General features: G+C 40.2%; 1 protein-coding gene across 1 annotated transcript; it reads right to left on the bottom strand.

Annotated features, from left to right (window-relative positions):
* Positions 1–5,705: 5,705 nt before the first annotated feature.
* On the bottom strand, positions 5,706–22,966 carry LOC101114761 (N-acetyllactosaminide alpha-1,3-galactosyltransferase-like). Its single transcript, XM_027968329.1, has 5 exons — positions 22,887–22,966; positions 21,146–21,178; positions 18,341–18,394; positions 10,599–10,736; positions 5,706–6,399 (listed from the first exon to the last, which is right to left on the bottom strand). Exons 1-5 carry the CDS (start codon positions 22,964–22,966, stop codon positions 5,706–5,708), a joined length of 999 nt encoding a protein of 332 aa, XP_027824130.1.
* Between the last annotated feature and the right edge of the window lie 4,681 nt (positions 22,967–27,647).

Below are 27,647 nucleotides of genomic sequence, written 5' to 3'. Positions count from 1 at the left end.
GTTGAACATAACTTAGTGACTGAAGAAAGTTAAGGAAGGAATGAGGGCATAAAGAAGACGTGTTTCCACCAGGAAACATAGTGATGGTCCTGTTGAATTGGAATCGGACGCTTTTTTCTGAACTTTTTATCTTTCCATCATGCTGAGTCAACAGCCAGAGAAGGGGTCTGGGTGGGGCTATTGATAACAATTATCAAAATAAAAAAGATTGTAACTACATGATAGTAGAAGGAGGACTGTGTTCAGAATTTAAGGTGTTCCCTTGGAGCTTCTTATTAGACAGTCTTTATGAGAAAACAAAGGTCCGTCTAGCCAAGGCTATGGCTTTTCCAGTGGTCATGTATGCATGTGAGAGTTGGACTGTGAAGAAGGCTGAGCCCCGAAGAATCGATGCTTTTGAACTGTGGTGTTGGAGAAGACTCCTGAGAGTCCCTTGGACTGCAAGGAGATCCAACCAGTCCATTCTAAAGGAGATCAGTCCTGGGATTTCTTTGGAAGGAATGATGCTAAAGCTGAAACTCCAGTACTTTGGCCACCTCATGCAAAGAGTTGACTCATTGGAAAAGACTCTGATGCTGGGGGGGTTTGGGGGCAGGAGGAGAAGGGGACGACCGAGGATGAGATGGCTGGATGGCATCACTGACTCGATGGACGTGATTCTGAGTGAACTCCGGGAGTTGGTGATGGACAGGGAGGCCTGGCGTGCTGCGATTCATGGGGTCACAAAAAGTCGGACACGACTGAGCGACTGAACTGATGAGAAAACCAGCAATCCAGTAAAGACCCACTAAAGAGTCAGATACCAGACAACAAAGGTATAAAGCCACCGCACTAGATAAAGAACTGCATATAGATGAGCTTCTAACAGAGGGCAAGGTACATGAAATCAGTGATAGAAGGAAGAAATGATAAATGCGAATTTGACTCTGTAACCAGCTACAAAAATGAAGACGGCCGCAGGCCTGCACATTTTTCTTATATTTATATTACAAATAGAAACAATATATATAGTTATATACAGGTGCATGTCTTTATATGTTAACCAAAGGAAATGTCAATCCACTCCAATAGTCTTGCCTGGGAAATTTCATGGACAGAGAAGACTGGTGGGCTATAGTCCACGGGGTTGCAAAGAGTCAGACATGACTGAGTGACTAGCACACGCACAATTATTTTCCCTATTTCTTTCCTCTACAATTTCTTTCTTAATGAGGAGTGGTTATTTCTTTTCTTTCCAATTTATATCAGAGTTCACCAAACTATGAGGATTCATGTACCATTCTGAGGGAGGAGACCTCATATTATCTTGGGTTCTTGAACATGGGGAGGGAAATAATGTCAGATGGTAATTTGTGTTTCACCTTTTTGAGAAGAAAGTGATTCTTTACTTGTGCAAAAGTTAGTTGAATTCTGCAAAGTGGAAACATAAAGTTGTTTTATGAGAGTTAGGTATCGGGGGAAGGATGAGAATGGCCATTTCAAGGCAGAATGGGTGGGTGGTGGTAGCCATTTGTCTGCCAGCTGTTGGGTCTCTCATTTTTCTCATCTGCCCAGTGCAGCATATTTCCAGACTCTCTTACGTCTGATTATTGTATAGCACCAGAAAATGGAAAACAGTGGCAGAAGAGAGCAAGGTAGAAGGGAAAAGCCCATCTGCGTGTGTGTGTGTGTGTGTGTGTGTGTGTGTGTGTGTGTGTGTGGTCTCTGTCTTTCTCTGTCTCCTTTGGGTGGCATCTCTAGCAGTGACTAAAAATCCTCTTTGTTGTTTCATGTCATGCCAGGCAGCTCATGTTAGGTTCTAACGGTTTCTGGACATCCTACAATTTTTTTTCTTCAGTCCCAAGAGGGCTGCTGTCTTCATTAAATGCATATATACATATAATTAAAAAGTCTACAAATAATAAATGCTGGAGAGGGGTAGAGGAAAAGGAACCCTCCTATACTTTTGGTGGAGATGTAAGTTGTTGCAGCAGCTGTGGAGAACAGTATGGAAGGTCTTTAAGAAACTGAAAATAGAGTTATATGATCCAGTAATCCCACTCATGGGCATATATCTGGAGAAAACTCTAATTCATAAAGATACATGCACCCAGTATTCATAGTAGCACTATTTCCAATAGCTGAAACATGGAAAAAACCTAAGTAAGTGTCGGTCGACAGAATGGATAAAGAAGATGTATATATACATATATATCTCATTTTCTCCTCAACTCTTTTATCACTTATATATGTCCAATCTCCTGCATTAAATTCCCACTGTTTGAAATACCTGGAACAGTAGTTCTATTTTCCTAAATTCATTTAAGGCACTTCAGTCATGTCTGACTCTGTACGACCCCACAGACGGAAGCCCACCAGGCTCCCCTGTCCTGGGGATTCTCCAGGCAAGAACACTGGAGTGGGTTGCCATTTCCTTCTCCAATGCATGAAAGTGAAAGGTGAAAGTGAAGTCGCTCAGTCGTGTCCGACTCTTAGCAACCCCATGGACTGCAGCCTACCAGGCTCCTCCATCCACGGGATTTTCCAGGCAAGAGTACTGGAGTGGGGTGCCATTGCCTCCTCCGATTTTCCTAACTAGACCCTGACAATTGAGAAAACGTGTATGCATGCAGGCATATGTGCATTTTGTGATATGTTAATTTATATAAAATAGTGTATAAGCATATATGCACAGGCACACATACGTGTGTGTATATATTCATGTGGTGGGTATATAAATGCAAATAAAGGGAATATTGAGTGATAGCTTTTTTAATATAAATTTATTTATTTTAATTGGAGGCTAATTACTATGCAATATTGTATTGGTTTCACCATACATTGACATGAATCTGCCACGGATGTACACGTGTTCCCCATCCTGAACCCCACTCCCACCTCCCTCCCCATACCATCCCTCTGGGTTATCCCAGTGCACCAGCCCCGAGCATCCTGTATCATGCATTGAACCTGGTCTGGCGATTCATTTCACATATGATGATATACATGTTTCAGTGCCATTCTCCCAAATCATCCCACCTTCGCCCTCTCCCACAGAGTCCAGAAGACTGTTCTATACATCTGTGTCTCTTGCTGTCTCACATACAGCGTTATCGTTACCACCTTTCTAAATTCCATATATATGTGTTAGTATAGTGTACTGGTGTTTTTCTTTCTGGCTTACTTTGCTCTGTATAATAGGCTCCAGTTTCATCCACCTCATTAGAACTGATTCAAAGGTATTCTTTTTAATCGCTGAGTAATACTCCATTGTGTATACATACCACAGCTTTCTTATCCATTTGTCTGCTGATGGACATCTATGTTGCTTCCATGTCCTGGCTATTATAAACAGTGCTGCAATGAACATTGGGGTACACGTGTCTCTTTCTATTCTGGTTTCTTTGGTGTGTATGCCCAGAAGTGGGATTGCTGGGTCATATGGCAGTTCTATTTCCAGTTTTTTAAGGAATCTCCACACTGTTCTCCATAGTGGCTGTACTAGTTTGCATTCCCACCAACAGTGTAAGAGGCTTCCCTTTTCTCCACACCCTCTCCAGCATTTATTGCTTGTAGACTTGGATCGCAGCCTTTCTGACTGGCATGAAATGGCACCTCATTGTGGTTTTGATTTGCATTTCTCTGATAATGAGTGATGTTGAGCATCTTTTCATGTGTTTGTTAGCCATCTGTATGTCTTCTTTGGAGAAATGTCTATTTAGTTCTTTGGCCCATTTTTTGACTGGGTCGTTTATTTTCCTAGAGTTGAGGTGCAGGAGTTGCTTGTATATTTTTGAGATTAATTCTTTGTCAGTTGCTTCATTTGCTATTATTTTCTCCCATTCTAAAGGCTGTCTTTTCACCTTGCTTATAGTTTCCTTTGTTGTACAGAAGCCTTTTAATTTTATTTAGGTCCCATTTGTCTGTTTTTGCTTTTATTTCCAATATTCTGGGAGGTGGGTCATAGAAGATCCTGCTGTGATTTATGTCAGAGAGTGTTTTGCCTATGTTCTCCTCTGGGAGTTTTATAGTTTCTGGTCTTACGTTTAGATCTTTAATCCATTTGAGTTTATTTTTGTGTATGATGTTAGAAAGTGTTCTAGTTTCATTCTTTTGCAAGTGGTTGACCAGTTTTCCCAGCACCACTGTTAAAGAGATTGTCTTTTCTCCATTATCTCTCTCTGGCAGGGGATGGGCCAGTCAGCAGCCGGCTAGCTCTGGTCAGTCCTTTGTTAGCTGTGAGCGGGGCTGGCGGTGTTTCAGTTTAGGGCTTTTCGCGGGGTAACTAACCCACAGTCTGGTTTGTTAGTTAGTTCCCTCAGATTGCCCTCAGGGCATTCAGGCCCAGTCCTCACTCTAAGCTATGCAGCCCGCGCCTCCCTGCCCGGCCCCTGCTTGCTAGTGGCAGATGCAGGCGTCTGCGCTGTTTCTCTGCTGGGAGTTACCACTGGGCATGTAATCTGTGGCTTTTAATTATTTATTTATTTTTCCCTCCCAGTTGTGTTGCCCTTTGAGGTTTCAAGGCTCGCCACAGACTCGCCAGTGAGAGTGTTTCCTGGTGTTTGGAAACTTCTCTCCTTTTTAAGTCTCCCTTCCCTGAATGGATCTCCATCCCTACCTCTTTTGTCTCCCTTTTTATCTTTTGTATTTTTCCCTACTTCCTTTTGAAGACAATGGGCTGCTTTTCTGGGTGCCTGATGTCCTCTGCCAGCATTCAGAGATTGTTTTGTGGAATTTACTCAGCGTTCAAATGTTCTTTTGATGAATTTGTGGGGGAGAAAGTGGTCTCCCGTCCTATTCCTCCGCCATCTTAGGACCACCCCCCCAAGTGATAGGTTTTCAAAGGGAGAGTATAGGAAGACTTTTAGTTTTCTCTCTATATTTAAATTTTCCTTATTAGTTTTTACAACAGATAACTGTGTAGTTTTAAAACACATTTTTAACTTATGGCCGTAGGTGGGAAGGAAGGGCAGAAGGGATAGTTAGGGAATTTGGGATGGACATGTACACTCTGTTATATTAAACATAGATAAGCAACAATGACCTACTGTATGGCACATGGAACTCTGCTCAATGTTATGTGGGAGCCTGGATGGGAGGGGAGTTTGGGAGAGAATGGATACATCTGTTTGTATGACTGAGTCCCTTCACTGTTCACCTGAAACTGTCACAACATTGTTAATAGGCTACACCCCCAATACAAATTAAAAAGAAAAAAAAAACAGTTCTTTTTGAATAACCCAGTTTTCTAGCAACTGTCTGCCCATCTGGTGGCAGCTTTAATGTCCTCAAAATTTTACATAGAGAGTAGGTCAGTATAGTTGCACCGATTTCCCTTATCCATACCCCTAGATTATCCCTTTCCTTAAGCAATATAAGAAATATGTATCTAGCTGGATCAGTGAAAATATTTCAGACTTCATTTTCTCCTGACAGATTCTATTTTGTCCAATGTGATCCAAAAGAATACTTCCTCAAAATTCACACAAGATATGAGAACACAATATTTCATCTGACGTCAATTTATCCATTCTGTTTCTGCTGTACCCTATGCTATATGATTCAGAAAGAAAGGTGATGGAAAGTATGAATATAATTGTGTTGGTGAGTTTGTCATTCTATTAGTGATTATTTTTATGGTGCTACAATTTGTCAAGCACTAGTTTTTTAAAGACAAGACCAAATGATGCTTTTAAATTCAGCAACACAAAGAAAGGACTATAAAATTACACCAACTGCCTAAGAAACTCATAATCTTTAAAAGCCCAATAGAGTTTGAAAGTGCCATTCTCAATACTATTAGGTCCCAACTGATTCCAGCAGTATTCTGGTGACAAGATTTTAGTGGGTTTATGGAGGAAAAAATACTTGTTCAAGTGACTTTCATCATGCCACACTGCCTCAATGTTATTTTTCTTGTCATTCATGATTCCTCTGAAGCACTCCCTAGTAATATTGAGAACCTGAACTGGAGTACCGCCAAATACAGCAGCATGGTAATAAAAGTCCCCCTTACCAATAGGTATATATGCTTCTGATAATTGACTCCTCTCATAAGGTAACTCTGTAGGACTCATCTTATACCAATGAGCATGTAACTGACCTACTGATTCCCCCAGAGTCTCCACTCCATATTTTTTTACAAAGATTTGATCCACATCCATGCAGAAGAGGAAGTCAACTTCATATTGGATGTGATCTGCAATGTGTTCACTGATGGTCTTCATGCGCATCATACTGATGTCTTGCCATCTCTTCTCTTGCTTTATTTCAAAAATTTTCAGCATTCGGAGGGGAGCCAGATCTACCCAGGGCACCTTAGAGAAGTCATCTGTCATGATGTAAATGATGACTTTGTGGCCAACCATAAAATATTTATCAGCTGAGTTTATAAATGCGTGCAAATAACGGTCAGCATATCTGTGAAGTAAATAAGAAGCAATTAATTTCATTTTCTTGTATGTTAGTGAAACACATACTATTTAAATTACACTTACTGTAGTTTTATCAAAAAATGCTACTAAGGAAGCAAACGTTAGATATGCTTCTTGAGTTGTATTTAAGTAGTGTAAAAGTGAAATTGTCTGCCTTTCCTCTCCCTGGTGAGGTTTTATGGATCAGAGGAGAAAAAAGGAATTTCTCACGAGAGGGAATGAAACTTGGTGAGATCAGAAAACTGAACCGTGCCCAGCACAAAACAAAAGCCTGAATTTTCAGGGTTATCAGAGCAGTTGGGACTTGCTTTAGAGGTTGTAGGCAGGAAAGGTCATAGGTCATTGCAAGAGCAGCTACTGATGCCTGTGGCTTACTTAGAGTAGTTAGTTATGCATAAAAAGTCAGAGGCGACACGCTTTGTGTCCGCTGTCAGCACTGGTTTCTTATTTTGCCCTATGCCCTTTAATATGGTACTAAGATTGCTGGGCTGAAGGTAAACTTTCTCATTTCCAATCTCTCCAGCCAGTTAAGGATTCTTGTAGTAATAAATGGCCTCAGGTAAATTCAGGAAAGAAAAGGTAATATATGTGACTAGTTCAAATGATGCTTATATATATGATCACTAGAAATAAGTTCTGGATATTGATCAGAGTCTTAAGAAATACAACAGATGGAGTCAGGAGAAAACTCTAGTTTGGAGTATCTAAAATTATTAGGTACATTATGAAAAAAATATCACTTAAAATATTATATTGAGCTGGAAGCTAGCAACTAAAATCCAAAGTCCATATTTATCCATATTTATTTTACGGTTAGTGCTTTTGTGTCATACTTCAGGAATCTTTGCCCCCTCAAAGTAGTGAAAATACTCTCCTATATGTTTTTCTAGTCGCTTTCTTGTTTTATCTTTCATATTTAAGTCTGTTACCCATTTGAGTTAATTTTTGTCTATGATGTGATGTGGGGCTGTTTTGTGTTAGTCTCTGCCTATTGATAGTGATGTTATCGGCTAGGAGTGCCTGGGGGCACTCACTGGAGTCCCTACTACTTGTGGTAAGAGATCCCTACTTCCCACCAGACATCACCAGAGCCTACATTAAGGCTGGACCAGTCTTTGTCATTCTTATTATAATCTCAAGGAGCACCTCAACAACAACCGTAGGGAACTTTGAGAAAATAAGCTTTATTAATCACAAATCCTAGAGGATACGTGGCATGCCTGGGGCCACACGGTGAGGTCAAAAGTTGGAGGTGGTGGGAGAGAGAGAAAGAGAGAAACACAAAGGCCCTAGGGTTCTGCCTTTACTGGGTTGAGGGTGGGGTGACTAGGGTTTTGCAAGTTCACTCTGTTGACAAATTTTAAACGTAAAAGCGGAAGTTAAAGCGAGGGGGGAAATGGGGTCACGCAAGTGGTCATTTATGTAGATCAGATCACTCAGGGCTTTCTAAAAGGAAGATTTCATGGGTATGGGGACTTGGCTCTTTATCTAGTTGTTTAGCTAGTAAGCAATATTTCTATTTGAGATGGATGTCTTTAAAGTGGATATCTCAGGGGATTCCCTGGTGGTCCAGTGGTTACGACTCTGCCCTTTTATGGCACAGAGCCCAAGTTTTCTCCCTGGTCAGAGAACTAAGATCCCACAAGCTGTACATTGTGGCCAATGAAAAAATAAATAAAATGGATGTCTCAGCAATCAATCGAAAGCTTAATATGAGGCATTTACAATTAAAAAAAAACTTACTGTCGCTACAATGGCAAACATTTTTTCCTCCAATTTTTAAAATATTTTTTTATGTTGGAATGCTATTAGACTTACTACAATGGATCTTAGCAAGGCCTGCTTCCCAGTTGGTGCTAGTGGTAAAGAACCTGCCTGCCAATACAGGAGACTTAAGAGATGTTGGTTCAGTCCCTGGATTGGGAAGATCCCCTGGAGAAAGAAATGGCAACCCACTCCAGTATTCTTGCCTGGAAAATCCCATGGACAGAGGACCCTGGCAGGCTACAGTCCATAGGTTCGCAAAGAGTCAGACACGACTGAAGCTTAGCATAGCATTAGATTTACAGAAAAGTTGCAGATATATTACAGAGTTCCCACATATGCTCTACCCACCTTCCCCTAATAGTAATATATTATATAACCATAGTACATTTGTCAAAACTAGGAAATTATCAGTGGTAAACGACTATTAGCTAAACCACAGATTTTATGTGATTTTCACCAGCTTCTTCCCTAATGACCTTTTCGATTTCCAGGATCCAATCCAGAACACACTGCATTCAGTCACTAGTCTCTTCTAGTCTCCCTAGTCTCTTCCACGCTGTCAATTTCTCTTCTTGTTGGTCATGACCCTGACCGTGTATTTTGTAAAATGGCCTTCAGTTTGTGTTTCTCTGATTTTTCTTCAGTTCAGTTCAGTTGCTCAGTCGTGTCCGACTCTTTGCGACCCCATGAATCGCAGCATGCCAGGCCTCCCTGTCCATCACCAACTCCCAGAGCTCACTCATAAGCAGTCAGACTTATCAATCTTTTCCTTTATGATTAGTAGTTTCTATGTCTTGATTAATAAATCCTTTTCTATCCTGAGTTCGTGAAGATACAGTTTTTCTTTTAACTATTGGTCTTCAAACTACCTAGTAATTGATGTTTGTATGTTTGTACATGATATGCTATAAAGGTACAATTTAAGTTTTCCTGTGTTGACATTTTCTCCAACATCATTTATGGAAGTCTTTCCCTACAGGTCTCTACAGTGCTATTGCCAATAAACAGAAAGTCTTTAATATTTGCATGGCATTTTTCTGCTTTATTTTATTGGCTTAATTGTTCATTCCTGTAGCAGATATTCATGTTGAAAATTTCCATATAAATACTTTAAATGTATCCTCCTAGTTTCAGTCCCACCTATACTCCTAATTTCAGAGGAAATTGATGCCATTTATTCCTGAGCTGTCAGAGGTTCTTTAAAACAGAGTTGGGGTTTCATGGTGAGGTTACTGAAGCTGTGGTTTCGGTGCCCCTTCCCTTATACAGTACCCTTTTAAGACTCTGCGTTCTATTCAGGAGGGTGTAGGAAGGAACCAGAAACTCCATCTGTGTCCTGAAGGTAGAAGTACTGCCCCGGAATAGGGTCACTACCCAGGATCTTGTTACAGATCCTGGGGCAGCAACTTGAAGAGACCACAGTGAGTCTCGGGAGGAGGTCATGGGAAACTTCTTCAGTAAGGAGTCTTCCCTTCCTCCTCCCTTTCTTCCTCTTTCTGTTTTCTTTTAATTAAACAATAAATTACTACCAATATTTAACAGCAAGTTGGTATAAAGCTGATAACTTTACCATTTTAATGAGTGATAAGTATTGTTCAGCTTTATACTTTTTCGTACTCTTTTTGGTATGATTTTGATATCAAGGCAGAATTTGCTTCATAAAATGATTTGGGGTGTGTTCCTTTCTAGTCTCTTTTCTGAAAAAGATTGTGTAGAATTGATGTTAATTTCTCTGATGAAACTATCTGTGCCTGAGGACTTTGAAAGTGAAAGTCCTTTTCTCCAGGCCAGAATACTGGAGTGGGTAGTTGTTCCCTTCTCGAAGGGACTATCCCAACCCAGGGATCGAACCCAGGTATCCTGCATTGCAAGCAGATTCTTTACTAGCTGAGCCACCAGGGAAGCCCCTTTGGGAGTTTTTAAAATTATAAATTCTATTTCCTCAATAGATATAGGGTTATTCAAATGATCTGTTTCATGTTGGGTGAATTGTGGTTGTTTGTGCTTTATACAGTCCATGTCCTCTAAGTTGTCAGATATGTAGAGAATGTTATACTGTTTCCTGACTATCCTTTTAAAGTCTACAAGGTCTGAGGTGATACACCCTGTTTCTTTCCCAGTATTTGTAATTTGCATTATTTTTTTTTCTTGGCTAGTCTTCCTGGGTGATTACGGATTTTATTGAGGTTTTTTTTTTCCCCAAAGAACCACATTTTTGTTTCATTGATTTTTCTCTAAGACTTTTCTGTTTTCAATTTCATGGATTCCTGCTCTCACTCATTCTTATTACTTCCTTATTTCTGCTTTCTTTGGCTTTATTTTGTTCTACTTTTCCTAAATTCTTGAGGTAGATTATTGATAATCTCCCATTTTCTAAAATAAAACACCTGAATATAAAGGTCATTCAGCAATACCTACCTTCCCACAGCAAACACAGTCAACCCCACAGTAATTCTATGACTTGCATAATAATTTTCCAGCACCACTTCATCATAAGTGCCATGCCACACAACTGGAGCTGCCCAGCTGGTAGTTACGTTTGAGCGATTCACGGCACTGTAAGGAAGATATAAGAATTATAAGCAAAATACTTTTAATAAAATTGTAATAGATATTGCTAATGTATAAAGCCTATGTCTGATTGCAGTATTTCCTTATTTCTAACCCAGAGCCTTGATGGCATGATAAACAGAAGAAACAGTTTATCAGAAATGACTCAGTTCAGTTCAATTCAGTCGCTCAGTCGTGTCCGACTCTTTGCGACCCCATGAACTGCAGCACGCCAGGCCTCCCTGTCCATCACCAACTCCCAGAGTCCACCCAAACTCATGTCCATCGAGTCGGTGATGCCATCCAGTCATACTACCCTCTGTCGTTCCCTTCTCCTTCTGCCCTCAGTCTTTTCCAGCATCAGGGTCTTTGCAAATGAGTCAGCTCTTCGTATCAGGCGGCCAAAGTATTGGAGTTTCAACTTCAACATCAGTTCTTCCAATGAACACCCAGGACTGATCTCCTTTAGAATGGACTGGTTGGATCTCCTTGCAGTCCAAGGGACTCTCAGGAGTCTTCTCCAACACCACAGTTCAAAAGCATCAATTCTTCGGTGCTCAGCTTTCTTCACAGTCCAACTCTCACGTCCATACATGACCACTGGAAAAACCACAGCCTTGACTAGATGGACCTATGTTAACAAAGTAATGTCTCTGCTTTTTAATATGCTGTCTAAGTTGATCATAACTTTCCTTCCAAGGGGTAATATTCTTTTAATTTCATGGGTGCATCATTAGGGTGAGATCATTACAAAAGTACATGTACTGATTATATTATTGTTCCAAGATCTTTGAGGATGCATAGTTGAAATGTCACCCAAAGTCTAAGGTAACAATTTTTCGTACAGTTGGACAAGCTCTACCGTCTTAAGCTATGGACACTGATTCTTCTCAGAAGCAATATTTCAAAAAACAAACTTCCCAGTTTTCATTATCTGAAACGCTGCCAGTGTTAACATTGTTGCATACTATCAGAATCAACTCTGTCAGAACTCTGGAAGATAGCCAAGTATTTAGAGCAACCAAGCAAAAGTTATCTCAAAAAGAAAAAAAAAAAAAGACTCACTATGGTAGGACTAGAAAACCTTTGAGGTATTCTAACCTAGCCTTGCACCAATGCTCTTCCTAGTATAACAGTGGCATTGAAAAGACAAAACCATATTATGTTCTCAGTGTGGGTATCTGACTCAGTGGGGAGAAGAGTGGATCTAATTCCCAGTGATTGTGTTTATCTTTTTAAGCTACCTGAGAGTTCCTTGAAGGATTGACTCATAGTGCTTTTTTTCTTGTACTTAACATTCTCTAAGAATTGAAGGGGAGGGTATTCCTTGAAAAAAAAGTTGTAAAAGAACAAGCCCCTTTCACCTGAAACAAAAGATTTCAGTTAAACTCTATATATGCTGAAAGCCTGGGGAGGAAACATTTGAAAGACAGTTCCTTGGGAAGTAAGGGCTTTGACAAGATCCCATGCATCAATCAGACACACACAGAACAAGGAACTGAGGAATCCATGCACATGTTCAGGGCAGAACGAACATTCAGAAAAGACCTGTGAAGATCCTAGGCTTTCACCTCCGACAGATATTTAGGCTCAGGGCACACAAGAAGTGAAAGCTAAGGGAGAGTTATAAGCAACTGGGCTGTGTTGGAGGCGGGCCCAAACGCAGAGCCAGTCTTTAAAGAATGTAAGTGCTTTCTTCTCTTTGTTTTGTTTTCCTCTCTTTTCTGTTTTTTTCTTCTTCTCCTTCTCCTCCTCCTCCTTCATTTTCTCTTCCTCCTCCTTCTGCCCTCTAACACCTCCCTCTCTCAGGTTTTAGGCACTTTAAGGAAATCTCTGTCAAACAACTTGCTGGCTACAACCTAAGGGTAGCGCAGAGACTTCTGGGACCAAACAAGAAAAAGAATACAGTCCTTTGAAAAATAGTTTAGAAAAGCCACTAAACAAACAACCATAAGAAAAGAAAGATCTCATATTAATAGCCTCACCTTCCACCTGAAAGGGAAAAGGTGGGGAAACTAGAAAAAAAGGAAAAAACAAAACCAAACAGCCAACCAAGAGCAAATAAGAACAACAAACTCTGAGGAGGCAAAAGTATCTGATTTTCAGAGAAACTATATTATAATACTCAAAATGTCTAGTTTTTAACCAAAATTTAAGAGTTATCCAAATGAAGAATGTATAGCCCATCCACAGGGAAACAAATAAATGAGAACTGTCCAGACATTGACTGAGTTTTTCTAAAAAGACTTTAAATCAACCTTTTAATATATGCTTAACATGCTAAATGGCAACCCACTCCAGTATTCTCGCCTGGAGAATCCCACGGACGGAGGAACTTGGTGGGCTATAGTCCACAGGGTTGCAGAGAGTCGGACGAGACTGAGCGACTTCACTTTCAATGTGCTAAAGGAAGCCATGGACAGAGAACTAAAGAAAACCAGAAGAACATGGTCTTAACAAATAGAGAATATTAAAGATACAAAGTATAAAAACAAATGAAATAGAAATACTGAAGTTGAGACGTGTATAGCTGAAAGGAAAAAAATTCACTTTAGGATGTCAACAGAAGATTTGAGCAGGCAAAAGAACAAATCAGACACACACAGAACACTTTATCCAACAACAGAGTACATGTCCTTCTCAGACACACATGGAATACTCCCCAGGATAAATCTCATCTTAGACCATAAGACAAGGCTCAATCACCTTAAAGTGACTGGAAACATACAAACTGTCTTTTCCAATGATACTGGAATGAAATGAGAAATCAGTAACAGAAATAAGTCTAGAACATTCATAAACACCTGGAAATTAAACAACCCACCTAGACAACCAATGTGCCAAAGGAAAAAAATCATAAGGGAAGAAAAAAACAAAAACAAAAAACTCCAAAATCATGAGGAAATTAGAAGAGAAATTGAGATAAATCAAAATGAAGGGACAACATGCTAAACCTTATGGGAGACAGTGAAAATCAGCACTCAGAGGGAAATGTATAGCTGTAAACATCCATGTTTTAAAAAAGAAAGATCTCATATTAGTCACCACACATTCCACCTTAAGGGGAAAAAGGGGGAAACTGGGGGGGGGGGGGAGGGAAAAACAAAACTAAAGGCAACAGAAAGAAGAAATAATAAAGACTGGCACAGAGAGAACTGAATAGAGAAAAAAAATGACAGAATCAATGAAACCAAAAGTCAATTCTTTGCAAAGATTAATGAAACTGGCATACCTTTAATTAAACTGACCAGGAAAAAATCAGAGATGACTCAAATTATTAAAATCAAGAACGGAAATGGGGACATTTTTATAGACCTTATAGATGAAATGGATAAATTTCTAGAAAGACACAAACTACTAAAACTGGTTCAAGAAGAACTAGAAAATCTTAGAGACCTATAACAAGTAAAGGTAATTGAAGATATGTTAACAAAGAAAGCCCAGGATCAGATGGTTTCACTGCTGAATTCTACCAAACACTTAAAGAATTAACCCCAATTACATTCTCAAGTCTTCCAAAGAAATAGAACTTTCTAACTCATTCTGTGAGGCCAATATTACTTTGATGCCAAAGCCAGACAAAGATATCTCAAGATCAACATCATTAGTCATTAGAGAAATGTAAATCAGAATTATAATAAGGTATTTCACATACACTAGAACGGCCGTAACATAAGCAAAAACAAACACACACCCCCAGCAAAACAAAAAATAGCAAGTGTTGGAAAGGATGTAGAGAAACTGAAACACTCAGACATTGTTGATGGGAACATAAAATGATGTAACTGTATGGAAAAGAGTTTGGTGGTTTCTCAAAAAGTTTAATTTAGGATTACCATGTACCCAGTAAACCCACTTCTAGATATATACCCAAGGAGACTGAAAGTATGATTTAAAATTAAAACTTGTACATGAATGTTTATAGCACCATTACTTATAATAGCCCCAAAGTGGAAACAACCTAATATCCATTTACTGGTGAATGGATGTGTGGTATATCCATACCATGGAATATTATTCAGCTATGAAAAGGAATGAAATACTGATATATGCTACAATATAGATGAATCTTTAAAACATGCAAAACAAAAGAGACACAGATGTATCTCTGTGGGAGAGGGAGAGGGTGGGATGATTTGGGAGAATGGCATTGAAACATGTATAATACCATATAAGAAACGAATCACCAGTCTAGGTTTGATGCAGGATACAGGATGCTTGGGGCTGGTGCAGTGGGTTGACCCAGAGAGACAGCACAGGGAGGGAGGTGGGAGGTGGGGTTCAGGATTGGGAATACGTGTACACCCGTGGCGGATTCATGTTGATGTATAGCAAAACCAATACAATATTGTAAAGCAAAAAAATAAAATTAAATAAAATCTGGAAAATAAATAAATAAAACATGCAAAGTGAAAGAAGTCAGACATTAAAAAAATAACAAAACGTACTATGCTCCCTTCATAGGAAATGTCCAGAAGAGTCAAGTCCAGAGAGATGGAAAGCAGATTAGTGTTTGTCAAGGAGCAGGGAATGAGAAGTTACTTCTTAATGGGCAGAGCTTCTTTTTTGCTATGATGAAGATATTCTGGAATTAGATAGCTAGAGCTGTACATTTCTAAAGGACTTATTTACTTAAGTTTTTGGTTGCGCTAGGTCCTGGTTGCTGCACAGGCTTTTCTCTAGTTGAGCAGGGGCTGTTCTTCATTGTGGTGCATGGGTTTCTCATTGAGTGGCTTCCCTTGCTGTGGAGCACAGGCTCCAGGCTCTGCGGGCTTCAGTAGTTGCAGCATGAGGGCTCAGTAGTTATGGCCCATGGGCTTAGCTGCTCTGCAGCATGTGGAGTCTTGTGCATCAGGGATTAAACAAGTTCCCTTGCATTGCAAGACATATTCTTAACTACTGGACCACCGGGAAAGCCCCAAATTGTACATTTTTAAACAATTAAAATAGTGAATTTTATATTATGTGTATTCAAATCTATAAGAAAAAGACATTCCATTGTGTGGGATAAAGAGAAGAGATATAAACAGGCAGTTTACAAAAGTGAATGTCTAAGTGGCCAATATTCATATGAAAATGTGTTCAGCTTTAATGATCATCAATGAAAAAAATGAAAAATGCAATAGGAGTTGACATGCAGCAAAAGAAAGATTCCATTAGCTGTTTCAGAGCTTTTTATGGACTGAATGTCTCCTCCAGATTCACTTGTTGAAGGTGTAACCCCAGTCTGAATATTTGGAGATAGGGCCTTCAGAGAAGTAATTAAGGTTAAACGGGACTTCCCCGGTGGCTCAGATGGTAAAGAGCCTGCCTACAATGCAGAAGGCCTGGGTTTGATGCCTGGGTCGGAAAGACCCCCTGGAGAAGAGAAAGGAAACCCACTCCAGTATTCTTGCCTGGAGAATTCCGTGGGCAGAGGAGCCTGGTGGGCTACAGTCCATGGAATCGCAAAGAGTCAGACACGACTGAGCAACTAACAGGTTAAGGTTAAATGAGGTCATAAGAACAGGACCAAAGCCAACAGGGCTGGTGTCCTTATAAGAGTAAGAGATACCCAGGAGGTGTACACAGAGAAAAAGCCTTGTGAGGACACAGCAAGGAGACAGGCAGCTGCAAGTCAAGAAGAGAGACCTCAGAAGCAACCAAACTTGCCAACACCTTGATCTTCTATTTCCAGCCTTCAGAAACGGGAGAAAATAAATCTCTGCTGTTTGAACACACACACACCCCGCCAAAGAAAAAGGAATGGAGATTGAAACTTAAAAGTAGCCCACCGAGGCCAGTTCATTCTAAAGGAGATCAGTCCTGGGTGTTCTTTGGAAGGACTGATGCTAAAGCTGAAACTCCAGTACTTTGGCCACCTCATGTGAAGAGCTGACTCATTGGAAAAGACTCTGATGCTGGGAGGGACTGGGGGCAGGAGGAGAAGAGGACGACCGAGGATGAGATGGCTGGATGGCATCACTGACTCAATGGACATGAGTCTGAGTGAACTCCGGGAGTTGGTGATGGACAGGGAGGCCTGGCGTGCTGCAATTCATGGGGTCGAAAAGAGTCGGACACGACTGAGCGACTGGACTGAACTGAACTGATTTGGAATCTACTTAAATGATTATATGGTTTTGTCCTTTTTTCACCTGTTGTGATTGATCAGTACCTTGAATTATGAGGCTATAACTTACCTGTCTTATTAGGGGGATGCTGTATCAGTTATTAAGCTATTGTCTTTCAAAGTTAAACCCACCACAGTATACCCTGCTTAATTATGTTGAGCTGGGACACTGCAAATCACATTTCTCCTTTGCCAATGGGCACCCTGTTAGGCTCTACTAATAGCGGGCATTGGAAGAAAATTACAAGGCTGGAGGAAGAAGAAACTTGCTCTTTTCTGTTTCCTGTGGGCTTCTTGTCTGCATCCTGTTCCTGCAAGTCCCATTCCAGGAATGCATCTTTACCACAGCAATAGCAGTTCTTTTCCTGAGCAATTGAATCCAACTTTCAGTTTTTGCAACACGTGCAGAACCAGTCTCGCCGTGCTCCTCCTTAGAAGAGCTGGTTCTCTGCCCCTAGAGGCTTCCCTGGAGCTCAGAGGCACCCACACCAGGTGAGCAACAGCGGAGTTTAAGCCCTGTGAGATTTGTCTCTAAGTTTTTAAGGTGTAATAATTCCAGTCCCTTCCTTTTCTTTCTTCAGAACCAGGGAAAATAATTACTTCCTATAGCTGTTCCCTCTGTGACACCTTAGAGCTGTATTTTCCATTTTTCAGGTTACCTAGTTAACGACTTTATGGCTGTCCATGGGTGCTAAGTTGTTTTAGAAGTGTCTGACTCTTTGTGACTCCATAGCCTGCCAGGCTCCTCTGTTCATGGGATTCTCCAGGCAAGAAACTGGGGTGTCATGCCCTCCTTCAGGGGATCTTCCCAACCCAGGGATCGAACTGACATCTCTGAGGTCTCCTGTATTGGCAGGTTCTTCCGCTAGCATCACCTGGGAATCTCCTTAACGACAATATGGTAATCAGCAATTCTTTATACTAAAACCTCTGTTTAAATAGCTGGTATGCTTTGTATGGTCTGATTAGATCTGACCAACGTAGTGATATTGTGGGGGGATGAGTCATGGATCATTATCCAGTAACTGGATGTCTCCTTTCAAAGTTTTAATTGAGAGAGGTCCTCAGATCTACAGCATCAAGGTAAAAGCCTGGTGCATAGAGCAAGAAGATGGAGGCAGAGAGGCCAGAAGAAAGCTGTTGCATTAAAGCACGAAGTGCACAGACAGCCCACCCACCGGATCTGGGCTTTGGTTCTCTCATTGGTGAAATGAGGAGAAACAATCAAATGATCTCAAATGTACCCTTACATCTGGTGACTCTCCGTCATTCTAGGGTGCTTTGTGTTTCTATCATCTAAATTCTCATTCACGGAGGACATAGGTCCTAATGTCCATTTCCAGTTGATCTCGGCTACTGCTTATTTTTTCAAATAACCATCAAAGATCTATCTGCTCTCCAACATTTGGAATGCCAGTCACAGTATTTTTGCCATCTGTTAATTCCTATTGAGCAGTCTACGGATTAATCTCACACGTATTAGATCTGGAATTCTTACTTGGGAAAAAACCAGTCTGATAGCTTTAATTCTTCTGTTTGAGTATTCACAGGCCTATTAGGAAAAATAATGCAAAGAGTCACATAATATAGAGAGAGTTTGAGATGTATTATCAAATGTAAAATGCAAAATAAGCATGAAGCAGAAAATTAATAATGAACTTTGATGGTTGTGGCATGGAAAAATCATGATTTCCACCCTGAGCGTAATTCTCTATGCTTCCCAGGAGTCTTCTGTTCCCACACTTCTCATTCTCATCTTTTAATTCACAGAGAAAATGGCAATTATCAGACGGAAGCTCCCTCAACTTTCTGCAACCTCATCCCCAAATTTACCTGTAGTGACTTCTACCACAATGAGAATATATTCCTATTTTCTACCTAAGGTTACCCTTAAATATCCTATCTGCTCAGCGGCCTTGATGCAATCATTATTCTCAGAAGGATTTTCCTTCAGTTCTCTGTTTGCTCAACTGACAATCTTCTGGGCATTTTGCTGTGGCTTCAAGTTCTTACATATAATGATACTTCTCCCATAAATTTAGTATACCCAACTGTGTTCTGAAGTCTTCTACTTGAATTTTGCACAGATGCTACCAAAGGAAGACATTTAAAGTCATCATCTTTGCCCCAAAGTAGGTCCTCTTCCTATGTTGCCTTAACTCACTGAATCTGCTTGGATTTGCACGGCAGAACCATGAGAGTCATTCTCCACTCAGAGCCCCTCTGAATCCCAACATCAAACCCACCATTAAACCCGGATGGTTTTACCTCCAAAACATCTCAAATCCATCCCCTATCTCCATTCCCAGCTAGCATATGACTTCAGGTCCCTATCTCCATTCCCTGCTAGCATATGACTTCAGGTCAGCATCGTTCCTTGTCTGGGCTACTACCAAAGCCTCCTTAGTGGCCTCACTGTTCAATTTTTAAAAGTTTGTGTACCTTTGAAAAGGTACACAAATGTAAAGAGCACGATATAATGAACCTTCCTTCATATTTCTATCCATGTAATTAGTGATGTGCTGCCCTCTGCTTATCCCTGCATTTTCCCTTTTCAACTGATTCACACTCTATTTCTTGGAGAATGAAATGGTAAACCACTCCAGTACTCTTGCCTGGAGAATCCCACGGACCGAGAAGCCTGGTAGGCTGCAGTCCACGGGGTCACAGAGAGTCGGACACGACTGACCAACTTCACCTTCACCCATGCTCTATTTCCACTCTGCTTCCAATAACATGTTTCTGAAGCTCCAGTGTTATCAATCATTATTCTATTTAACAATGTCCAGTGGCCTCCCACTGTCCTAAGGATCATGCCCATATTCCTTATAGAGCCATGATATTCTGCATGATCTGACGCTTCACACTGTTCCACCCACCTCTCCTACCTAAACCCACATTGACAGTTTTTCAGACTCACTGGCCTTTTGTTAGTCCCTTAAACACGCCACAGGTTCCACCAGCTAATTCCCACATAGCATTTAGGTCTCATTTAAATATCCCTTCTTAAGGGGAGTATTCCCTAATTTGCCAGATACATTTAGATTTCTTTCATCAATACTTATTGAATACTTTCCTAAGTATTATCTAATTCAATCCACTCCTATGAAATAAACTGAAGCACAACTTTTATTATCTTGTCCATAGTCACATAGTAGGTGAAAAGACCAGCAATTGTGCCTGAGCCCTTGCTTTTCCTCTTTCATAAAAGCTCAATGGCACTCTTGCTAAGACACCCTGAGAGAGCTGATTCTGGACTGAGATAAGGGGATTAGACAGCTGTGGAGCTGAGTCATATGTCATGAGATTGTCTTTGTGCCTATGTACACAGACAGGCGTAACTGCAATGTTGGAATGTGGCTGAGATGTGACATTCTACCAGGCACCGCTTCCATCAATAACAATGCCTTGGATGATAAGTATTACTATGCTACAGCTACAGGCTCCTGATGCTAAGGAGAGCTGATATGAATAAGAGGATGATTGTTAGGTTGCATTGCACTGAATACATTTTGGCAGAAAGCATTTTAATCCATTCTTTCTCCCAGCATCTGCTGTAGCAGGCTTTCCTTGAATGTTCCCACCTTTGCCTGGGATTTTCCTGCTTTTTTCAGGTGATGGAGAGTTCCGAGGCCCTGCTAGCCGTGAGAAAATGTACTCTGCCTGGTACATGAAAACCTTCTTTATTATTTTCACACGTAACACAGCCCACCCAAGTATATGGAGTCTTGGTCTTAGTGGGGATGTTGCAATCATGGAACCATGAGAGAGACAAGGACCCTGAAGACAACAAGCAACACAAAGGAAAGTTGCTTTCACTTCACTACGTGTGTTTCCGTGAGCACAGGGAGGGAAGTAGAGGAACACCTGAGGATACTGAATCTTGGGCAAACTTTGAGGCAGCTTCCTCTCTGCACACACTCTGATGGCATGATTTTTCGGGTGGGGTGTGATTCATACCTGGGGGTCTTTTAGCCAATACTCAACTCCCATGCGTTTCCCCAGAGCTTTAAAAGATCCAGGGTTCCTGTAGGCTGGCTTCTGGCTTCTGTAACACGCTTCCTCTAACCAGGTCTCACTCCTCTTTCAGAGATAGCACCCTGCCAGTCTGCTCTTTCTTTGACTCCTGATACTCCGACCTTAAACAAATATCCCCACTTGTAAATACCTTAATTTTTAAAATTGCTTTGGTTTTCCCTGCCTTTTGGTTTACCCTGCGAAGAACTTGCAGATAGTCCATTGCCCTCCAACTGATTTAGTCTTCAAAGAAGAAGTCATCGCCTGTTTGTGGATAAAGACTTACCAGCACTGATAGATCCTCTGTACTTTCTTTGTGCTTAGAATAAATGAAAAGCATTGTGTTAATTTCAAACTTATATAAAGGGTTTCCACATTTAATGTAACTAGAGTTATTTCTCTGGGACTTCCCTGGTGGCTCAGCGGTAAAGAATCTGCCTGCAAGGCAGGAGACATAGGTTCAGTCCCTGGGTTGGGAAGATCCCCTGGAGGAGGGAATGGCTACCCACTCCAGTATTCTTGTCTGGAGAATTCCATGAACAGAGAAGCCTGGCAGGCCATAGTCCATGGGGTCGCAAAGTGTAGAACATGACTGAAGCAACTTAGCAAGCAGACAGAGTTCAGTTCAGTCCAGTCGCTCAATCATGTCCAACTCTTTGCGACTCCATGAACCACAGCACGCCAGGCCTCCCTGTCCATCACCAATTCCAGGAGTTCACCCAAACTCATGTCCATTGAGTTGGTGATGCCATCCAACCATCTCGTCCTCTGTTGTCCCCTTCTCCTTCTGCCCTTAATCTTTCCCAGCATCAGGGTCTTTTCAAATGAGTCAGCTCTTCGCATCAGGTGGCCAAAGTATTGGAGTTTCAGCTTCAACATCAGTCCTACCAATGAACACCCAGGACTTATATCCCTATAAACCTATTCATTTTATTACCTGATTTTGTTATCTAATATTACCAAATATTTATGAACATGTAATGTTATATATGAAATATTTGCATACCCCTCAAATTCGTATGATGAAGCCCTAACTCCTAAGGTGATGGCATTAGGAGGTAGGGCCTTTGGGGGTGATTAGATCATGAAGATGGAGCCCTCATGAATGTGATTGGTGCCCTTGGAAAAGAGACCCCATGGCAGAGACTTTTCTGCTCCTGAAGGACACATTGGGAAGATAGCTGTGTATGAACTAGAAAGTGTGTCCTCAACAGACACCAAATCTGTTGGTGCCTTGATCCTGGACTTCTCAACCTCCAGAACTGTGAGAAATTTCTGTAGTTCATAAGCCAACCAGTCTATGGAATTTTGTTAAAGTAGCTTAAAATAGACTAAGACACACACTAGGTGCCAAATACATTGTTGGTTATAGAGATACAGTAATAAACATGATAAAAATCATGACAATCATGACTGCATGCTACATCAGAAAAAAACAAGTAATTATTTGAGATACAAATGACAGAGAAGTTTGCTTAATAACATTTAAACAATGGCATTTGTGGGAATTCCCTGATGGTCCAACGGTTAGGACTCTTCTTTCACTGCCAAAAGCCATGCAGCACAGCCAAAGAAACCAAGCAAAAGAAAAAACAAGGAAATTTCCTAATTTCCAGGGAAATCTCTCCACTTGCTCAAATACGTAGAGGACAAATACCACACCTAATGTGAGAAGTCACCAATATTAGGGACTTTTTTTTTTAATGCCACCCATGTAAAAATGGCAGTTTACAACATGTACTAACGTTACACTGTCATTAATTACATGGTAACTGTCTGGGTAGCTTCACATTGCTTCTCCGGGCACATATGGACTTACAGAAATTACACTACCTTTGATCACATTAGAAACAAAGAACTTTTATGCTGAAGCCTATGTTTATGCTAATATATTTGGATATAATGGGGCATATTTGGATCAATATATTTGGATGATGATTCAATCAGGGGGAAATTTATCACCTTTCTGAATACCCTAGATCCTTTACCAACATGAGAATAAAATATCATTAATTTTTTAAAGTTACCTGAAATGGTACATTCTCTGAAAGGTCCACAGAAACAGTAAAAATAATAACAATTGAATTGTTTTCCTTTGGTATCCCATTATTTCCTGGGAATAAAGAGAAACAGATAAAACTAGATTAAATGAAGCAGAATGTACACAGAGTCTGCTGTGCTGACTCCTGCTTCTCCAGGACTGAAACTGTAATAAACGAAGTAATAAACATTGGTTGGGGTGGTGTAAGGCACCTCTGATCCTTGGATATCTCCCCGTATGAAAATGTAAAGTCAGTAGAAACACAATTTGAGCTAGCTTCCCCAAGACTTAGGACATCGGCTGGCCTAAGCTGGCCTTAATACAAGAGATCTTAAAACTTAACATCTTTTCTGACGTACAAAGGGCTCTTTTCCTACAGAAACGAAAAATATAAAAGCCACTTCCAAGCCTAACTCACAGGGTGGGTGTCAGAGAAAGGGACTGTTATGAAAATACTTAATTGGACTCTAAAAAGTTGTATAGTTATGAAGGAATTATTTTAATTAAACAGTATTATGAAGATCATTCTAAGAAAGGTGATAGGATCAGTAACAGCATAAAATATATGCTCTTCCTCGAAAGTATTTGAATATAAAATTGATTCAGATCACTGGCTGGTGGTTAAACTATCATTTTTAGATTACTTGTACACTGACCTTGGAATTTGAACCAAGTTTACAAAACTCCTTTGTGATACTTAATCTAAGGAATATGAAATCCTCTGGGTACAGAAAAGGAACTTGATATGACTCAATGGTTGACATTAAGGACAAACTCTTACCTTTTGTTTCACAGATTACATAGGAATTTTATACAGCTCTTCTCAGAGACAATGTTTATGGTATAGTGGTTTGGGGCTTCAGGTAGCGAAACCTAAGAGAGTAGACAGTTCTCAGGCAGAACATTTTGAGATCTTTGAAAAGCCGTGAATCGGATCACCTAGTATTGGTTCTGTGATGCCCGCCAGTTTGTGTGTGTATTTTTTCAGTCTCCTGTGATTGATGATGTCATCAAATTCTCTCTTGATGATGAAAGAATTAGACATTATTACTCTAACAATTCATATGCCAGTAGCTTCTCTTTGTCATTACCAGGGGACTAGCTTTTGTCCAACTGAAAAAACATGACTTAAGTTTCTTTCTTTCCTTGGGGATTTTTTAAAGGTTCATAATACAGTTTTAACTGGTGTATAATTTAAACAAAGTAAAACGCATGCAATGTAAGTGTACAGTTCATTGGATTTGTAACAAATGTACATGTGTATGTAAAAACTTCTTTAAGAACATCTCCATAACCCCAAAACGTTTCCTGTGCCCCATGGAGTTGCCACCTTCCCACACCCAGGAAACCAGTTTTCTGATTCTATTACCATAGCTGAGCTAGACCTGCTGTAAAACTTCACGTAAATAGAATGGTGCTGATTCACTTGTTGTATTTGGCTTTTCTCACTCCAAATTTTGCAACTCATCACTGTTATTGTGTGTATTTCACACCATACAAAAAGTTAATTCAACGTGAATTACAGATCTAAGCATAAAAGCTAAAGTAACAAGTTTTCTAAAAAGATATTTTGTTTATTTTTATTGGAGGCTAAGTACTTTACAATACTAGTGGTTTCTGCTATATATTGACATGAATCAGCCATGATGTACATGTGTTCCCCCATCGTGAACCCCTGTCTGCCCTCCCTCCCCATCCCATCCCTCAGGGTTGTCCCAGGGCACTGGCTTTGAGTGCCCTGTTTCATGCATTGAACTTGGACTGGTCATCTGTTTCACGTATGGTAATAGACATGTTTCAATGCTATTCTCTCAAAGCATCCCATCTTCACCTTCTCCCACAGAGTCCAAAAGTCTGTTCTCTACATCTGTGTCTCTTTTGCTGTCTCGCATATAGGGTTATTGTTACCATCTTTCTAAATTCCATATATGCATTAATATACTGTATTGGTGTTTTTCTTTCTGACTTACTTCACTCTGTATAATAGGCTCCCATTTCATCTACCTCATTAGAACTGGTTCAAATGCATTCTTTTTAATGGCTGAGCAATATTCCATTGTGTACATGTACCACGGACTTCTTATCCATTCATCTGCCGATAGACACCTAGGTTGCTTCCACGTCCTGGCTGTTATAAACAGTGCCGCAATGAACATTGGGGTACACGTGTCTCTTTCTAGTCTGGTTTCCTCGGTGTGTATGCCCAGCAGTGGGATTGCTGGGTCATAAGGCAGTTCTATTTCCAGTTTTTTAAGGAATCTCCACACTGTTCTCCATAGTGGCTGTACTAGTTTGCATTCCCACCAACAATGTAAGAGGATTCCCTTTTCCCCACACCCTCTCCAGCATTTATTGTTTGTAGACTTTTTGATAGCAGCCATTCTGACTGGCATGAGAGGTACTTCATTGTGGTTCTGATTTGCATTTCTCTGATATGAGTGATGTTGAACATCTTTTCCTGTGTTTGTTAGCCATCTGTATGTCTTCTTTGGAGAAATGTCTGTTTAGTTCTTTGGTCCATTTTTTGATTGGGTCATTTAATTTTCTGATATTGAGCTGCATGAGCTGCTTGTACATTTTTGAGATTAATTCTTTGTCAGTTGCTTCATTTGCTATTTTCTCCCATTCTGAAGGCTGTCTTTTCACTTTGCTTATAGTTTCCTTCATTGTGCAAAAGCTTTTAAGTTTAATTGGATTCCATTTGTTTATTTTTGCTTTTATTTCCATTACTTTCAGAGGTGGGTCATAGAGGATCCTGCTGTGATTTATGTCAGAGAGTATTTTGCTTTTAGAGAAAAGCATAGGAGAATATCTTTGTAATTTGGGGGTAGATAAATGTCCCTTAGGTGACAGAAAACAACGGCTGAAAAAATGATAAAGTATACTTCATCAAAATTAGAAAATCTTTGGCTCATCATAATATACCATTCAAAAAAAGAATAAGGAAGCCATTATTGTTCACCAATGGTTTACAATTACCTGAAATAATACAAACAGGATTCAGGGCTTCCCTGGTGGCTCAAATTTCCCTGGGAAAGAATTTGCCTGCAATGTGGGAAACCCAGATTCACTCCCTGCATTGGGAAGATCCCCTGGCGAAGGGAATGGCTGCCCACTCCCCTATTCTTGCCTGGGAAATCCCATGGACAGAGAATCCTGGAGGGCTACAGTCCATGGGATCTCAAAGAGTTGGACACAACTGAGTGACTAACACTTGGTAAATTGATGCTTTTGAATTGTGGTGCTGGAGAAGACTCCTGAGAGTCCCTTGGACAGCAAGGAGATCAAACCAGTCAATCCTAAAGGAAGTCAATCCTGAGTTTTCATTGGAGGGACTGATGCTGAAGCTAAAGTTTCAATATTTTGGCCACCTGATACAAAGAGTCAACTCATTGGAAAAGACCCTGATGCTGGGAAAGATTGAAGGCAAAAGGAGAAGAGGGGGGCAGAGGATGAGATGCTTTGATGGCATCACCTACTCAATGAACATAAATTTGAGCAAATTCCAGGAGATAGTGAAGGACAGGGAAGCCTGGCATGATGCAGTTCATGGGGTCACAAAGAGTTGGACATGACTGAGCAACTAACACTTTCACTTAATACATGATTCATATACAAAATAAAAGCTGTATCAATGTTAGAGATTTTCTGTTGATTTCAGTTCTTCCTCGAAGAAAAAAAGAAGGTGGTAAAGGAGGATAACTAAGTTAAATTAGTGCAGAATTAGAATCTCTTTTGGATCACAACTGAATACGTTATACCAGGCTAATGCTCCCATATATTATATAATAGTCATATGCTCTGGGTTAAATTTAAAGAAAAAGTTAAATAAAATTATCAGTGTCTGAAGGTAGATGAGAGAGACTGAAAATATGCCAGTCCTTGAAGGGAGGGAAGTGTATTGGGTAAAATTCACATTTATACAGCTTTTCATCTGAGGTTATCCCTCAATTCACATAGAGCTAAGTGGCTAGAACTCAATAGAAAAACTTGAAGAGTCAGAGGATAGAGTTGTTAAGGAGGCTGAAAAGCATAGGAAAATCCCAGAAAAAGGGATACACAGAATGAGGTACCCCAAAGTTGGCATAGAAACTCTTACCAAAACCTTGGATGACAATTTAACTGTCCGTGCATAAGAAAGATTTTAGTTTCCCCAGGAGACAGCAACATTTACAAGGCTATAAATATTGAGTAATTTCAACTGATGCCTCCTGCAATAGGAATAGGTTTTGGACTTTAGGTCCAGATCCGTTAACTAACCGTCCAAACAAAAATCAGCACTCTACAGAGGGAAATAACAGATCCAGAATTTCTACATGCCATCCATAATGCCAGATAGGAATATGGGACACATACTGCCAAGAAATGAACCCCAATATAACTCAAACATTGGAAATCGTAAATAAGGACTTTAAAGCAGCTTTTATTTAAAAAAAAAAAAAGTTTGAGCATTTAATGGACAACTTGTTCAAAATGAGTGAACAGATAGGAATCAGCAAATGAATGAAAGCAATTAAAAACTAGAACTTTAAAAGTACTATATTTGAAATAAAAATGTTAGCGGGTGGACACTGTAGAAGGAAAGGTCAATGCAATGAAAGGTAGATCAATGTTAATCACCCATTGTGACAAAGAGAGGAAATTAAAATTTACTTACAGTTAAACTGTATTCAGAAGTTATCTTCACTACTCACATAGGGAAGTTTCTCTTTTTGTGAGAGCCTCTCCAAGATGGGGGCCATCGGGA

This window comes from Ovis aries, chromosome 3 (assembly GCF_016772045.2).
Source record: "Ovis aries strain OAR_USU_Benz2616 breed Rambouillet chromosome 3, ARS-UI_Ramb_v3.0, whole genome shotgun sequence".
Lineage (NCBI taxonomy): Eukaryota > Metazoa > Chordata > Mammalia > Artiodactyla > Bovidae > Ovis > Ovis aries.
The sequence above is the reverse complement of the archived record's forward strand: the minus strand, read 5'-3'. Positions and strand labels throughout refer to the sequence as shown.